General features: G+C 32.9%; 1 protein-coding gene across 24 annotated transcripts in view; it reads left to right on the top strand.

The window, feature by feature from the left end:
* LOC145279892 (protein scribble homolog) overlaps positions 1–16,530 on the top strand; it is a 772,271-nt gene that overhangs the window by 592,011 nt on the left and 163,730 nt on the right. For all 24 annotated transcript variants that reach the window (XM_080131386.1, XM_080131379.1, XM_080131375.1 and 21 more), the window contains one exon: positions 8,247–8,609. In XM_080131386.1, coding sequence (XP_079987512.1) covers positions 8,247–8,609 — 363 coding nt within the window. The remainder of the gene's footprint in view (positions 1–8,246; positions 8,610–16,530) is intronic.

Below are 16,530 nucleotides of genomic sequence, written 5' to 3'. Positions count from 1 at the left end.
GGTATTTATTTGCTCCCCCACCGAGCAAATTAGGCACAAGGCCGATTTTTAATGTGAGGAGTGGAGGGGAAATGGGGACAACTCCCCGGGGAATAGGGGAGCTGGATAGTGACAATTGGTATGAAGGGTTGCCCTTACATTGACCAAGGTCTTATATGTGAGGCTGCCTCCACGTATGGTCTTTTCTTGCAGTATCTGCCAGAACAGATACTGCACTTTGATCTTCATATATAATTTATTTCGTGAAAATGAAAATTACAATCAAGATAATTCAATGTAAAATCAAAATAAATTCAAAGTAAAATTCCAATTTACAAAACAAATTTAGGCACAAGGCCCTATAAGATCTGGGAGGGGGAGTGTTGTAGGGTCTTTGTTTCACTTTAGTGAAAATGGAATCTTTGGCGACTTTACTCTTGACTAGCAACATTTACCACAATACCTCATTCACTCTGTGGACTCTAAACTAACTAATGAAAACCCCAGTGTTTTTGCAAGAAAGGATATATATACAATTTCTGTGTGTGTGTGTGCAAAATTTTTTTTTTTTTTTATTAAAATGTGTGTGTGTGTCTGTGTGAAAAAAGTTCAATTCATTGGAAAATAAAAAGTTCTTAAAATTGGAAGAGAATTGGGTGGAGAATCTAGAAAAAATATACAAAAAATAAAATTGCCTAGTGCATTGTTAGTAAGGTCCCTCCCTGAGCTAATCTAGAAAGTTAGATCACCTACTGTTTTCCGGGGCACCGAAAACAAGCGGGAAGATCCCTAGTGGAGATTGGGAAGAATTCTTACCAGGTGTAGGGAGGAAAAATAAATAGTTGTCAAAAACAAAAAAAGGGAAGATGGGGGTGTTAGCAGCGACCTTCGAGTAGGAGTTGACCAAGGGGTGATAAAACAAAAAGATAGGGGGGTTTAGCCTCGGAAGGTTCTCTAGTGCCAAAAAACAAACAATCGGGGGACAGGATCTCATTTGTACCACCAGTCAAGAGTCTCTTTACTTTTTATTTGTCTAACCTAGCGGGATGGGCTCCGTAGGACCCAGTACCGCATGTGCCATGCTTATGGTGGTAACACGAATTCAAACTTGGCACCTCGTCAGATGCACAAGCTAGCGTCATGCACCCACCTCTTGCCAAAGGCCACTCGAGGAAACCTCTTCCAATCGCATCTGATCTTTAAAAAGCTAAGAACAGCATCTATTAACAACAGACTTTTGATCTTAACTAAAAAGGCAAAGCACAAAAGTGTTACGGACAGACCGACCGACTGACCGACTTATAGAGTCGCTTGCACGCAACTAAAAAGAAAATGAATTTGATGAGGCAAATGGAAGTGGGAGGTGCAGAATCGGATAATTCCGCGGAAGCTTATATCATAAATAGAATCAGAGCATCACTTGAAAAAGTGGACCCTTATTATGTATTATTATGTAACATTTGTGACAAGAGGGTATCTATCGAGATAGATATGTAGCATCTCTAACAATAATGTAAGACTGAAAACGTGAAAAATCTAAACAATAAAAAGTTGCTGGAGACCACAAAAGTATGTCTCAAGTCTTATATGGGAAACTGCATCCATGTGATAATGAACAAAGAAAAGTTTCAGTCCAACTGGACAATCATCAGTTGGAAGTACCATTAATTGTGGTGGAGGGGGATTCACCCACACTTCTTGGCAGAAACTGACTGCAGTATGTGAAGTTGCCGTGGAAGAAGATTTTCAAGGTGCAAACAGTGAAGGATGCAGACCAAGACAGACTGAAAGAAATATTAGCAAAGTATAAGGTTGTGTTTGATGGGAAGTTAGGTCAAATGAAAAAAAAACCATGCCACTTTATATGTAGACCCAGGGGCAAATCCCAGGTATAACAAACCAAGGTCAGTTTCCTATCTGTTAAAGAAAATAGAAGATGAATTAGGGAAATTGCAAAAAAAAAACAATTTCACTAGTTGAATTTTCTGAATAGGCTGCACCAATAGTAATGATTTTAAAACTGGATCAGTTTGTGTATATTTGTGGTGACTATAATGTGACAATCAATCCAGTCACTAAATTAGATAATTATCCAATATTAAAAATGAAAGATATATATACAACATTGGGAGGAGGTGAATTCTATAGCGAAACTTACCAGCAATTATTGCTGGATGAAAAATCAAAGAATTTAACAACCATCAAGACTCATAAAAGCCTTTTCATGTACAACAGCTGATGCTATGGGTTAAAATCAGCCTAAGGAATATTTTAAAGAACTATGGAAAACATTTTGCAAAGCATTGGAAACATAATTATAAGAATTGATGACATTCTACTGACAGGCAAAACCAAGAAAAAACACTTAGAGACCTTGTGGGGAGTTTTGAAGAGGCTGGAAAAATTGGGAATGAAACTAAATTGGGAAAAATACAAATTTTTACTTCCCAAAGTATTATACCTATGTCATATAGTAAATAGAGAAGGCATAAAACCTGCAGAAGAGAAAGTGAAACCTATCAATAAGGTGCTACATCCAACATCAGTAAAGCTTTTTTTTGGATATGATAAATGCCCAGTACATTCTGAACATTTCAAACATTCGGGTTCTTTTGCATCAGAAAGAAAGAAGCAAAACGGGAGTGGATGTCAAAACAAGAACAATTAAATTCCCCAAAAGTGTTGGTATACTTCAACCCAAACAAAGCAGTGACAGTGGCATGTGATGCTTCTTCATATGGGGTGGGAGCTGTACTATCTCAAATCATGGAGGATGGATCCGAAAGCCCAAAAGATTTTGTATCAAGGACCCTAGCACCAGTAAAAATAGATTATGCCTAAATTGACAAGAAGACATTGCCAATAGTTTTGAAAGGGAAAAAGTTTCACAACTGCTCTTGAGATATTTTAAAGAAAATAAGAAAATCACAGAGATCAGTTCATCAAGAATTCAATGTTGGGTGGTAAATGTATCCGCATATGCATACCAGTTAGAATATTGGGAAGGAAGAAAAAATAGAAATGCAGACAGTAGAGTAGGTTGCCAAAGCCTATAAAACTGGAAGAAGCGCCCATACTAGAGGAGAGAGACATCCAGGAATTGTAAAAATGAAAAAGTTGAACAGAACCTATTTCTTTTTTTTTTACCAAAATTAGGAAATAGAATTATAAAGTATAACACAACCCCAAATATCCGTCTCCATCAAACAGTGTACTCATACTCGATGACTGATTGGGACGGTTTCCGAACGTTCATATAAGAATTACCCCTACACTCTATGTTCATAAAGATTGTGTCCGATATAGCATCTGAATTAACTAATTGATTAACTATCAGTATAGACAACTACATATCTTCCAAAATTTTCCAACAGAAACCGAACAGTCAGCATTGCTACATTCTTGAATGTGCTACTGCCATTGCACACAAAAACCACTATTCCAAATGCTTTAAACATAATTGATGTTTTGAAACTAAAGTTGCCTTTAGAACTGCCAGCAATCATTGTAAAAGGATTATGAAAGACATGACAGTCTCGTACGCTCAGTTCATCAAGTTCAAAGTAGAACAAAGGCTTGCTTCCCATGAGTTTTCGCGAATAACAAATAAGGTTTTAAATAGATGTGTGTCCTCTATCCTTGCCATCATCAACAGGCCTGAGATGATTTTGTCAGCATCTGACAAATCCAAGCTCTTTGCCAAGAACTTTGCAGCAAACTCAACCCCATGTGATCAGGGTTTCCTACTTCCGTAATTTTATGTCAAGGCGGAAAACAATCTGAGTGATATTCACGTATCTGACCATAATATTGTCACTCTCATCAAGAACCTTGATGCCAGCAAAACAAATGGTTTTTACAATATTCCAGTTAAAGTACTCAAGAAGATGCAACTGGAACTAACACCCATTCTTGCAAAGCTATTCAATTGATACCAAAAAGAAATAGTTTCCCAACACTTTAGAAAACCGAAAACCCCATTAGTTTGCCGAATATTTCAAAATACTGGAGATTCGTCCTCTGCGTGTCATGAGTAATTGCTTGAATTGTCAACCACATCAGCAAAAACAACCTACTCAGTGACAAGTAATATGGTTTCTATCCTACGAGATCTACTGCTGATGTACTGATTGTAATTTCTCAAAGGATTGAGCAACTGGGTTTTCTACTCAAGAGCCATAGCATTTGATAGAGTTTGGCATAAACGTCTGCTTCATAGCTATGGAATATCTGGAAATTTCTTCTCAGCCATCAAATCTTTTCTCTTTACCAATAGTCGTCGATGGGTTTATGTCCAAAGCTCAAAAGTATTAATGATGGTGTGCCTTAGAGGTACATCCTTGGCCCAGCTCTTTTATTTATCTTCATCAATGATCTCCCAAATCACATTCTAAGTTCATTTGTTGACATATATGCAGATGACACTATGATCTATGGCAACACTTCAAAGGCCAAAAAAGACCAAGATCTCTCTCTTCTCCGACCTTGAGCATGTGATGCAATGGGGCAAAAAGTGGCTGGTTAATGTTAACGCATCAAAAGCCAAGCTTTTATTTTTTCATCATATACTCTGATCCCCACTTGATCCTAACTGATATGAATGGCTCTCATCTGACCTTCACTTCTGGCCTGAAATGGAAGACTTACATCAAATCTGTTGCTAAGCTTGCTGGAAAAAAGGTTGTGTTCACTTCAGTGGTGAGTTACTGCTCCATAAGGTGTCTTACTCCTGACGCAATCCTCTAACTATATAAGAGCCAGATACATCCTAAAATCAAGTACTGTTGCCATATCTGAGCAGGAGATGCTTGGAGCACCCTATCCTATTTTGACAAAGTTCAAAATCGGCTTGTAAAAAAAAAAAAAAAGAAAAAAAAAGAATTTAAGGTGAGCAATTACTATGAGTGTCAACAAACCAATCAAATGCCAACAACTGCACCTTTACATCCTTCAGAAATTACTGGAGAGGAGTGGTCCAGACTCCATATAGATTATGCAGGCCCATTTAAAGGTCACATGTTTCTGGTAATAGCGGACACTTTCAGCAAATGCTTAGATGTCTATATATCAAACACAGTAACCATAAACGCCACTCTGGAAAACCTACAAAGATGTTTTGCAACTCACTGTTTACCCCCCAAAATTGTAACAAACGTACAAAACCGGCCCCATGACAATGTGGTTATTTTGTAGGTAAAGAATTCCAACCAACATATCACATCACCAAAACACTCCTTTTTGAATAGATTAGTCACATTTTTAAGGAAAGAATGAAGAAAATGAATCATGAGAAAAGCTCCTTAAGTTAAAAAATGAGCCGTTTCTTGTCTTATAACTCCACACCACAAACTGTCACCCGCATATCACCAGCAGAATTATTAATGAACTGGAAAATAAAGACGGTTTTCGATTGGATCATTCCACAGAAGACTACAGTGAGAGAGCAAGAGAAAAAACACCAAGAAATCAAAAAAAAAAATATGACAACTTTCTGACTATACAAGATTTAGAGAGGGTGAATTAATTTTTACCAAAAATTTCTATACAGGACAAGAGACGGACAGGTCCAGTGTCATATGAAATTGAACTAGAGTCGGAGAGACAGTAGTAAGGCAACGTGTGAACCATATAAAAACACAGACAGAGCTTTGGAAATTGAAAGAACAAACCCACATAAAAGAAATCAAAATCTGAACACAGACTGGGTGATCCCACTGACTCCAGATGCAAGTAGTCCAGGTAGCTTTATTCCTGACAAAAGAAATGACAAATGGAATGGGGGATACCCTGCATGAGACTCCAGTAAGAGAAACTATTAGATATAGCGAAAGAGCTAAAATCAAAAAAAGATTGTCATCAAGAAATTTTCAACTATGGTTGAAGAGGTGTAAAGTTTGTAACCATGTTTAGACTGAGTAGTTTCTCTTGAACTAAGTGAAACCAACTCACATCCGGGTCTTTCTCCACTTATAGTGTGAGGACGCCAGTATTACTGGAATAAAGCTTGTTTATAAATTACCTTCATCTTGCTTGTTCATTATGCAAGAATTCCTTTCTTTTTCTTTTTTGTGTTTTACTTAATTATGAGAAGAGTAAGTCCCTCAAAATATCACAATACAATTTGACAAAATTAGAAAGTTCCAATTCGATGCCAACCTGCCTCTTCCTCATTTTTTTCTATCATCTTCTCTTTATTTTCTCTCCTCCGTCAGCTGTCATTGTTGTATTTCTTCCGGATTTTCTTACTTTCTTTTTTTCATTTAGACTTGACGTTACCTGTAGTATCCCAGCTCCCATATATACTAGTGTGGTGATCTCAGGGTAACTTCTGCGCAAAATCCAAGATGTTATAAATTTATCAATACAAAGACGATGCACATTGTACATTTTCATAAATGAGTAATGTGTGTTCTTGCTTGTGAGCGATCAAGTAATCAAAAGTCTTTTTATACGTACGTGTGCAAGTGCTGGTTTTTCATTTCTCTGTATTGTTGCTTCATTTCATCATCATTTCATGTGTGACAGTTATCATCTTAGACAGAATAAACTTTTCATTAAAAAAAAGACTTTAAGGAGTTTTTAAGGTTTTCTTTGGAGAGAGACTTTACTCATAGAGAGAGACTGATATGGCTAATTAATTAATTACTTTTCTTGAAAAGTGAGTTTACCCACAAACAGGCATCAATAACATTCACTTAGATTGTCTGTATTATTGGGCGTCATCAGCACAGCTTGATTTCCTGGAGAGAACTGACTAGCACCCATTTTTTTCTCTCGTTTGAAACCATGATGTGATCAATATCATTTGACTATGTTTTGTCTTCTACTACAATCATGTCATCTGCCTCTGAGTGTAATTCCATTTACTGCTAAATTATCCTGACATGTACTAATGTGACCCTGACCAAAATTCACACAAGCTAACTTGATTACTATTTACTGGCATAGAATCCCTAATGTATAACAGATGACTAAAATATTGTGTGCCACGCTTGTGCTACTCATTATCAAATAGTTTTTTTTTTAAACTACACATACTAAAAATTACTCAAGACGAAAATGATGAGACATAAATGAACATCAGCATTTACAAAAGCATCCGTTTTGATTCAATTTATATTTGCTTTAAAAAGATGAGCATATTTCTTACTTGAAACAAAGGATGAAAATATGTTAGTGACTGTCATATTTTAAAAAATAAAATAAGAAAAAGTTGAAATTATTTGAATGATGATGATATACAAAAGATTGTTATTGTCACTTTTTATCTACATAGATACTTACCTATGTCATGAATTATGATGTTGTTGAATTTTTATGGGTAAATCTATCATAATCTACTATGAATGAGTTTTTAAGACCAAATTTTCACCTCAAAAACAATGGATGGTTCATATTCTCATTTTTATAACATCTTTATTCTGTCCTTGTGGGGAGGCATGTAAATAAAACTTGTATCAGCAACAGGTGTACAAAAATAATAGAAAGATAATAAGTATTGAAAATGTTTAGAACAAAGAAAACATGAGGTAGGCTTAATGAACAGTCATATGCATTTATTCATGTAAAAACAAGACAAATAGAATGTCTGTGCAGCTTCTTGGCGGAATTGGTTTGCTAGCTCACAGTCAAAATTTGAAATATTATGGTGTTTTAGTCATTTGTATCTTTTTGATGCAAAAAAAAAAAAAATTAATTAAAATTTAATCAAAAAAGCATCTTCATTTCTTTATTGTTAAATTTGGAACATACCTTGCATAAGTTTCTTGTTGCTGGTAACATGAATGGTGTTGAATTTATGAATTTATGAATGGATGGTAATTTTCTCATTGAGGAACTTTGGTCAATGCAGTTATTTTTCACTGAAGAATTATTTAATTCTCTTTCCTATGATTTACTCTCTGAAATTTAGAGCAAAAATGCAATTCCTGTTTCTTTGTGAGAAGGATAATTTCTCTTTTTCTTTCTGTCGAAATCCATTGCTGAGTCGATAGGAACCAGTTTTTCTTTCCTCTTTTTTTTCTATATGCAGTCTTTTCACTCCTTCAAAAATTGCCTCTTCTTTTCCTCTTCCACTTCCTCCATGTTTGGAATTCATAATGCAATCTCAAATTTGGAAAACGTGCCAACAAGTCTCCTATTGTAATATTTGCATTTATGGGGCAAAATATATGAATATAACATTCATTACACAAGATATGTTTTTTCTTTCTTTGTAAAACATAATTTATCTAAAAAGATGAAACTTATTTCTGTTTATTTGATAGCGTACAAGAGGACGACTAGGACCAAAGCCACCAGTGCCAGCTAAGAGGAAATCTCTAACTCTGCAGTCCAAGTTAATGTCACCCACAGAATCTCCCTCTTCAGGGGATCTTAAACCAGCCATAAAATGCAATTCAATTCTACCTGTGGATTATACAGCAACAACAACAACGCAGGCACTGACACCTCATTCTGCATCTCCCAGCACAATTTCACCTTCTTATGGCACACCCTCTGCACAGAACAATGCCCAACCCGTGTCCCCAAATAAACCTGCTATAGAACATGAACTTATTGATCCTATCAGGCAGTCTAAACAAGACCAAGAACAATCACCTTCAGGATTGCCTCTGAATACTTCAGTGGTGAGTTGAAATTTATTTCACAGCAAAACCTAGCAATGGAAAAATGGTATAAAAAGCTTATTCACTGCCCCTCCTTCTCTCAACCCACGGTAAAAGACCCCCCCCCCTCCAATATTTTTAAAAAGATGATTGGGATGGGTTCAAGGATTACAAAGAACTATTATTTAAACTTGAATAGAAGAAAACAAAATAATCTGCTTGTTGCTTCTTTCTATGCCATTACTCTTAACTTTTAATTAAAGAGTTTGGAACATACATTTTATTTTAAATACCAATAACCAAGCAAGTGTGGAGATCATTCTTTGGTCTCGTTTTTGAAAATGTTTATTTTTAAACTGTAAAGAAAAAAAACACTTTGAAAAAATAAGATTTTTGAAAGTATCTTTTTTTATTACTTGAATTTTTCACTGAGTCAGTTATTAACTGCTATCTTACAAAAGTACTAACAAAAGCAGATTGATGAAGATCAGCGAATAAAAAAAGCATCATTAGAAAGACATAACTACTTGTAGAAAAATGGAGCAGTAGTCTTACAATCGAAAACTGGATTCTTGGATAAAAGAGAAACACCTGGAAATGAATGTTTACATTTGATTTGAGTGCACAAATAAATCATATTACTTGACTTTTATATTGACTTCAAGCCAGAACTTACTTTCTTATAGACAGTTTACAGGGTTCAAAATTACATTTAAAAAATTTGAAGTGTATGTCAACTTTTGGAATTTATTAATAATGGATTATAATGTTTAGTTTATGTCATGAAACTTAAAAATTAGAAAAATGTTATCTAGAAAGCTTGAAATAATATTTGGATTAAAAATAAAATCTAAATTTAAGTATGATGGTTGATTTGTGCTCCTAAACCAAAGGAAGACATTCATTTTCTTATATTCCGCTGTTGTATAAAAGAACTGAAAGTTAAGTTTCTGTTTAAAGTCATGATTTTGGTTTCACGCTATCAATCTTACAGAAAGTCACAACTGTAATTTTTTGTTGCATAACAATTAAAAATATTTTGTAAGTTTATTCAGTGGCCCATGATTTAGTTCCATTCATTATTTTTAAACAAATGTCCTCATCGATGATGTTTCAGCTAATGTGCTCTCCAATATCTTTTTCATTAATATTTGTCCGATTATATAAAAGATAGTTTTTGATTCTATTGATGTTACATACTTAAATCTGCTGAACTAATTATTTTTTTATCAAAATAACTAATTCTTTGGATTTTAGCCAGAAATGAAAGCATATACAAATAATTATAAGCAACGATATCCATCAAAAAGTAATCTGATAAATCAATACTATATTGAAAGAAATTTGGAAAAGACATCAACAATAGAATTAAAAATATGTTGATGTTTAAATACAAAAATATGCACCAAAAATGCTCTTCATCTTTTCCATTTCTTTAAATGCATATTTTTCAACAATTGCATCAAGTAATCAGAACGAGTTATTGCAAAATTATTTTTGAGATGATGAAAACTTAAAACAAGAAACTTAAAGGAAGCAAAAAAACATAACTTTCTTTTTATTGGTCCTAAAAGTACATGATTTTATTTCACAAATGTTGATATATTTTTTTTATTTAAGCTTGGTCATTATTGATAAAATGCATGAACTTTAAACTAATGAATATTGTCATGGCTCTTAAGAAAATGTATTATCAGATACTCATTTTTATATTATATTTCATAAGAGCTATTTCTTTTTGTTCTCTTTTGTGATTTACACTTCTCTTATCATAAAACACAAAATGAATTCTTGCTGCATTTGTTACTTTTTTCAAACAGAAAAACTTGGCAATATGTTTTGCCTTAAAATTCTTTATTATATATAATTGCTGGTATTTTAAAACCGTTTCACTTACATTCCACAAACGTATCATATAATGAAGTTAGTTTTTTGACAGAAGGGTTTTTATTCACTTTAAAAAAATCCATAATATCAATTGTTATGCGTTTAATATGTAAGTTAGGTATGTACGTATATTTACGTACAGGATAATCTAAACTAATGAGCCAATCTTTATGAATTTTGGAATATATAGTCTAGGCAACACTGTTAGTGTTAGTAACATGGACTTTTCATGAATTTTTAGTAGATTTTCACTTTTAGTCATGCATATGTGTATAAAGTTATATGTACAATGTATCACAAATGGAACGACACTGGCAAAATAGCGCTTTCACACAATGGAAAATAGTCTGTGTGCAGTTTATATAAGAGTTAATTTATTTTCCCTTCAAAATAACTCAAAATATAACCATTAAAAGCTAAACACCTGCCAACAAAAGTGAGTACACCCCTAAAAAAATACATTCTTTAATGTCCAAATTGACTACTGCTTATCATTTTTCCTCCAAAATGTCATGTGACTCATTAGTGTGACTAGACTCATGTGTGCATAGGTAGCAGATGTATTAACATTTGTAGTGCAGCTCTCATATTGGTCACTGAAAGTTCAAACATGGCACCATATGGCAAAGAATTCTCTGAAAAGCTTAAAAAAGTATTGTTGCGTTATATGAATATGGCCAAGGGCCCAAGAAGATTGCCAACACCCTGAAACTGAGTTGTAGCACTAGCTAAGATCATCCAGCATTTTCAAAGAGCAGGGTCCACTCAGAACACGCCTCAGGTAAGTCATCCAAAGAAGCTGAGTGCACATACTGAGCATCACAACAAAATGCTTTCTTTGAAAGCATTTTGTTCTGACATAGCGTAGGATTGCTGTCAGCATTGCTGCAGAGATTAAAGAGGTGAGGGCTCAGCCTGTTAGTGCTCAGACCATATGCCGCAGTCTATATCGAATTGGTGTGCATGGCTGTCAGCCCAGGTGATACATAAGAAGGCCGACAGTTTGCTGAAGACATGTCAACAAAGCCCATGGATTTCTGGAATTATGTCATATGGTTTGATGAGATGAAGATTAATTTGTTTGGTTCTGATGTCTTCAAGCATGTGTGGCGGTGACCAGGTGAGGAGTACAAAGATAAGCGTGTCATGCCTACAGTCAAGCATGGTGGTGGGAATATCATGGTTTGGGGCTGCATGAGTGCTGCAGTATTTGGAAAGTTACATTTCATTGAAAGAAACATGAACTCCAACATGTACTGTGAAATATTGCAACAAAACATGATCCCCTCCCTCCAGCATGACAGTAACCCCAAACACACCTCCAAGATGACCACTGCTTTACTGAAGGGGCTGAAGGTAAAGGTGATGGACTGGCCAAGCATATCTCCAGATTTGAACCCAATAGAACATCTTTGGGGGATCCTTAACCGAATATTGGAGGTACACAGTCTCAAATATCTGCCAGCACCACAATGTCCTCATGCTCTGGTAAACTCCATCCACAGGAGAGTAAAGGCAGTTCTGGATGATGATGGTGGCCACACAAAATATTGACAGTTAACATGTTGTATGTTAATATCAACAACTTTCCCTAAGGGGTGTACTCACTTTTGTTGGCAGGGATTTATCTTTTAATGGTTATGTTTTTGAGTTATTTGTAAAGGGAAAATAAATTAACTCTGTTATATAAATTGCACACAGACTACTTTTCATTGTGTGAAAGTGTCATTTTGTCAGTGTTGTACCATAATGAGATATATTTAAATACCTGCAAAAATGTGAGGGGTGTACTCACTTTTGTGATACACTATATGTATAGGTATATATTTCATTATACAAGATAAACTAATGGGACTGATCATGAATTTTGGAACACAACTGTAAGGCGTAAGTGTGAGTAATATGAGTTATATTTAATTTAATTTAGTTTTATGCAAAGGCAGCACAAAGGTGGAAGCCCTTCATAAAAATTCAGATACTTGTGATTTGTTTAAAATGTTAACAATAGGTATTAAACATCAATTAATAAATGTTTTCTGAATTTTATATTTTTATTTTTGTATATTTAAAGTGAGCATAATATGGGCACAACTTCCCATTTAAAAATTCAATTTTTTCAGATTAAGATTAAATTTGATTCATATTCATTAGACATGAATAAAGCATTATTTCTCGAATTTTGGTTCCTTCACAAAACCCTTAAAGCCTATAATTTTAAACATTTTTTTAAATCAAAATCATGTAAGATTGTGATCAAAATTGGAATAAGGATTCTAGACATGAGGTTTATTATCTTGATTTTATTCTTTGTGAAATAATATAAACTATAAAAATAGTCCAAAACTGTTATTTTTTACCTGTTCTGGAATGCGTTTAGTTCTAGGGAATATTTATGTATTTCAAGAACTTATATGTTGAATTGTGTCAAAAAAAAAATGCTTGCTGGCAAACAAGCTTTCATCATTTTTTAAAAATTCCAACATTAGATAATATGATAATGAATGTATACATAAATGGCATCAATACATATGGCTAAAAGTTCAAATCTAGAGTATTTAGACAATAATAAAACATTAATGCAGCTTTTTCATATATAAAAACTATATCTCTTCTATTTTCTATACTGATTCAAGAGAGGAAACATATAATTTATTTTCTTGTTATTTTCTGTATTTCCTTATTAAAACTATTATTGAATCGGAATTGAAACACGTGTGTTATTTAGGTAGAGAGATAAGGAGATAGAGTGTGATGAGATAGATAAAGTGATAGTTAAGAGATATATATAGAGAGGTAGAGAATAAGAGTGATGTAAATGGGGTATTTATTTTCTGTAATAACTTGTGAGTGTTTTATTTACAGATCTTAGAGATAGGGGGTATATATATATATATATATATATATATATATATATATATATATATATATATATATATATATATATATATATTAGTAGGGAGAACTAACATTGTTTGGGATTGAATGAGGATCAACAAATGTTCCATCCTCCCATACTTGTACTGTCATTGAAATTGCCCATTTTTTAGTTAAATCAATTATTGCCTGCTCTAGTTGGAGACCCCCCCTCCTCGTGGTGTATTGGGAGGAAGCTTCACATGCCTCCCTGGAATGATAGTCCACAATACCTTGTAGTCTACATTACACTGTAGTTGATAATGTTGATTTTTATGAAATAATGGCTGAATAAAGTTTAAAATCCAAAAGTCAAGTATCATGGTTCACTTGTGCTCTAAACAGAAACGTTCATTTCTAAGCTGCCCCTGTCTTATCAAAGAACCTTCTGTTGATTTTATAGGCTGGACTTTTTTACTTGTGTGGTGATAAAACTTCTCAAATGCATTTGTGATGTTAGGCTGTATAAAAGTGTTAACTCTGGTCAAAATTGGATTTTCTTTAATTAGACGTTTTGATTATCAATTTACTTAACTGATACAAAACCTACATAAGAACATTCCCAAACACATCAAGTACATTTGTGTAAAATAAAAAATAAAAAAATCGGCCCAGCCATTTTGGAGTCCATAAGGTACAAACTTTCTCTTTCTCACACAAATACGCATGCGGTTCCTTTTATATAATAGATAGATGAGAGAGAGAGATAGCCGTCCATTAGACAGCTGTTTAGTTAGTGTGGCTAGATGAGCAAATGCTTAAAGTTGAGATTGGAAATCCAATCACTTTGTCAGTCATCAAAATCCCTATGCTATCCCCATTGTTACATAGTAAGAGAAATTATAATGCTTATATATGTTTACATTTATATTATTAACTGCTGAAGATGAATAATTCTTTTACAAAAATATACTTTAAAAGTATATTATAGTTAAGTAATATTGAACAATTTAAGTGAGAGATGGAGGTAAATACTCAGCAATTGAGTTTTTTATTTGGTGTAATTCTTCCAAAACCTGTTCAAGATTTAAATAATTCCAAAAGTTCAAACAAATATTAAGAATGGTATTAATGTGTAAACTTTTGATTAAGAATTTAATTGACATTATGAGATTCAAGTTCAATATTTTTGACCAAAAATCCAAGTTGGGCCTCTGTTCTTTTATATTAAGTTTATTATATGAATATTTAATTTGCAAGTTGTAATTTTCAATATCAAATTTTGGGTCATATCTTTTTGTTAAAAAAACTTTGCAACTTGCAACTGATGAAATGTGAAATCACATATATTTACTTGATCATGAGTTATGTCTACCAGCATTAAAAATGGGTTTTCTTTATCCAATCTTGAGCAAATTAGTATCTTGAAGAGAAGAGAGCAAATTAGGAAGAAGATTGAAGAGGAAAAAAAAAAAAAAAAAAAACAGAGGTGTAAGGAAACTTTTGGTCTGTGAGAAAAATCAGTTTTTCCTAAGTTTAAGAGCACAAAAAAACATAATACTTAACTTTTGTATTTAAAACGTATTTTCAGTTCAGTGTTTTAAAAATAACATTCTCATAATAACAATGTAATAACAATATTATTTTTTAAAAATGGCTGAAATGTATTTGTTAGAATGTGGCATGTTATCAGCATATTACATTCTAGTGAACACATTTCAACCATATTTTTAATCTATTGAAATCATATATTGACATGGATGGGAGGAGGTTAAAGAGAACATATAAAATAGATGAATAGGAAATTTAGAAACTCCTTTAGAAATACCTTTTGCATCTTGAATTCTATTAATTTAATGCATATTTTATTAAATTGAACTATTTTTAAACCAGGCTTTCTCTATGTCGGTCAACCAAACTGGGATTTATTGCTCTCCTCAACCCTAACCCTAACCTTCCCCATTAATTATTGATCATCACATGCTTGCTTGCTGAACCATTTTGAACACAGAAAACAAACTCATTGGTGCAACTGCCTAACTTACCTAGCAATGAATAACAAACAACATAAAAATTCTCATCATTTTAAGTCTACTGCTGACATTCCCCTTATCACATAACACTTGATTTTAAAAGACATTTGTGGGACATACAAACAAACAATTTTACTGTAAATCTGATGGACCTTTGCAGTCTGTGACAATCAGATTATTTTCTCTTTTGTAATTTAATGAATAAAAATCAATTTTATTTCCAGTTTCATGTTTTTTGCATTTATATTATATATCAGGAGATGGGAATCCTTTCTTTGGTCATGGGTCATATTATTATTATTATCATCATATATATAATAATATTTTTGTATGTACTTTATCACCTTCATACCCGTTTTAACTAATGAAATTGTCCATTGATCAATGACGCAAATAATTGAAAATTGTGTTGCAGTGTTAAAAAAATCTGACTTTACCTAGTTCAGAATGAATTCATCTCATCAACTTAAGCAATTTTAAAAATCTACTTTTTGCATCTTTTAAAAATTTTAATGTAATTTTAATAAAGATCTAATTCTTACAATTGTAAATAAATTTTAAAAAAATGATCTTTGTTTTATTCCAAAAGTTTTTCGTTGAAAATTATTTATATGGTAAGAAGAGAAAATTTATTCTCAAAAGATTACGTTCTTTCAATCAATTAAGTAAAATTTCATTTCTTTCAATCAATTAAGTAAAACATTTGTTTCATTCATGGAAAATATTTAGCTGATGATTGAAATTTTTATGGTAAAAAGAATGACTATTGTTTTAGAAATTGTTACAATTTTCTATAAATAATATGTATATATCCTCTTTTTCAATTAATTAAACAATATTTACCTGATAATTATTTTTATGAAAATAGAAAAGGATATTTTTTTATTATTAAGCCATTAATTTATCATTTAAAAAAAAATATCATTAACAGTCAATTATCTAGAACATAGGAGAAGAAAACAACCGTGAACTTTCCAAGCACTCCTGCTAGTAGCAGTTCTAGTAGTCATTTAATAATTTTTAAAATTATTTCATGATAAAAGAAATAAATATCTAAAAATATTTATCAAAATAAAATTGGCTGATATGCAAAATGTGGAACACAAATTGCATGGGAAGAATTTCTGTTATTTTTTTTGTGCATCCACTTTTATGTAAGCACTTAAATA

This window comes from Euprymna scolopes, chromosome 7 (assembly GCF_053919585.1).
Source record: "Euprymna scolopes isolate OS-2025 chromosome 7, ASM5391958v1, whole genome shotgun sequence".
Lineage (NCBI taxonomy): Eukaryota > Metazoa > Mollusca > Cephalopoda > Sepiida > Sepiolidae > Euprymna > Euprymna scolopes.
This window is presented reverse-complemented; position numbering and strand designations above follow the sequence as displayed.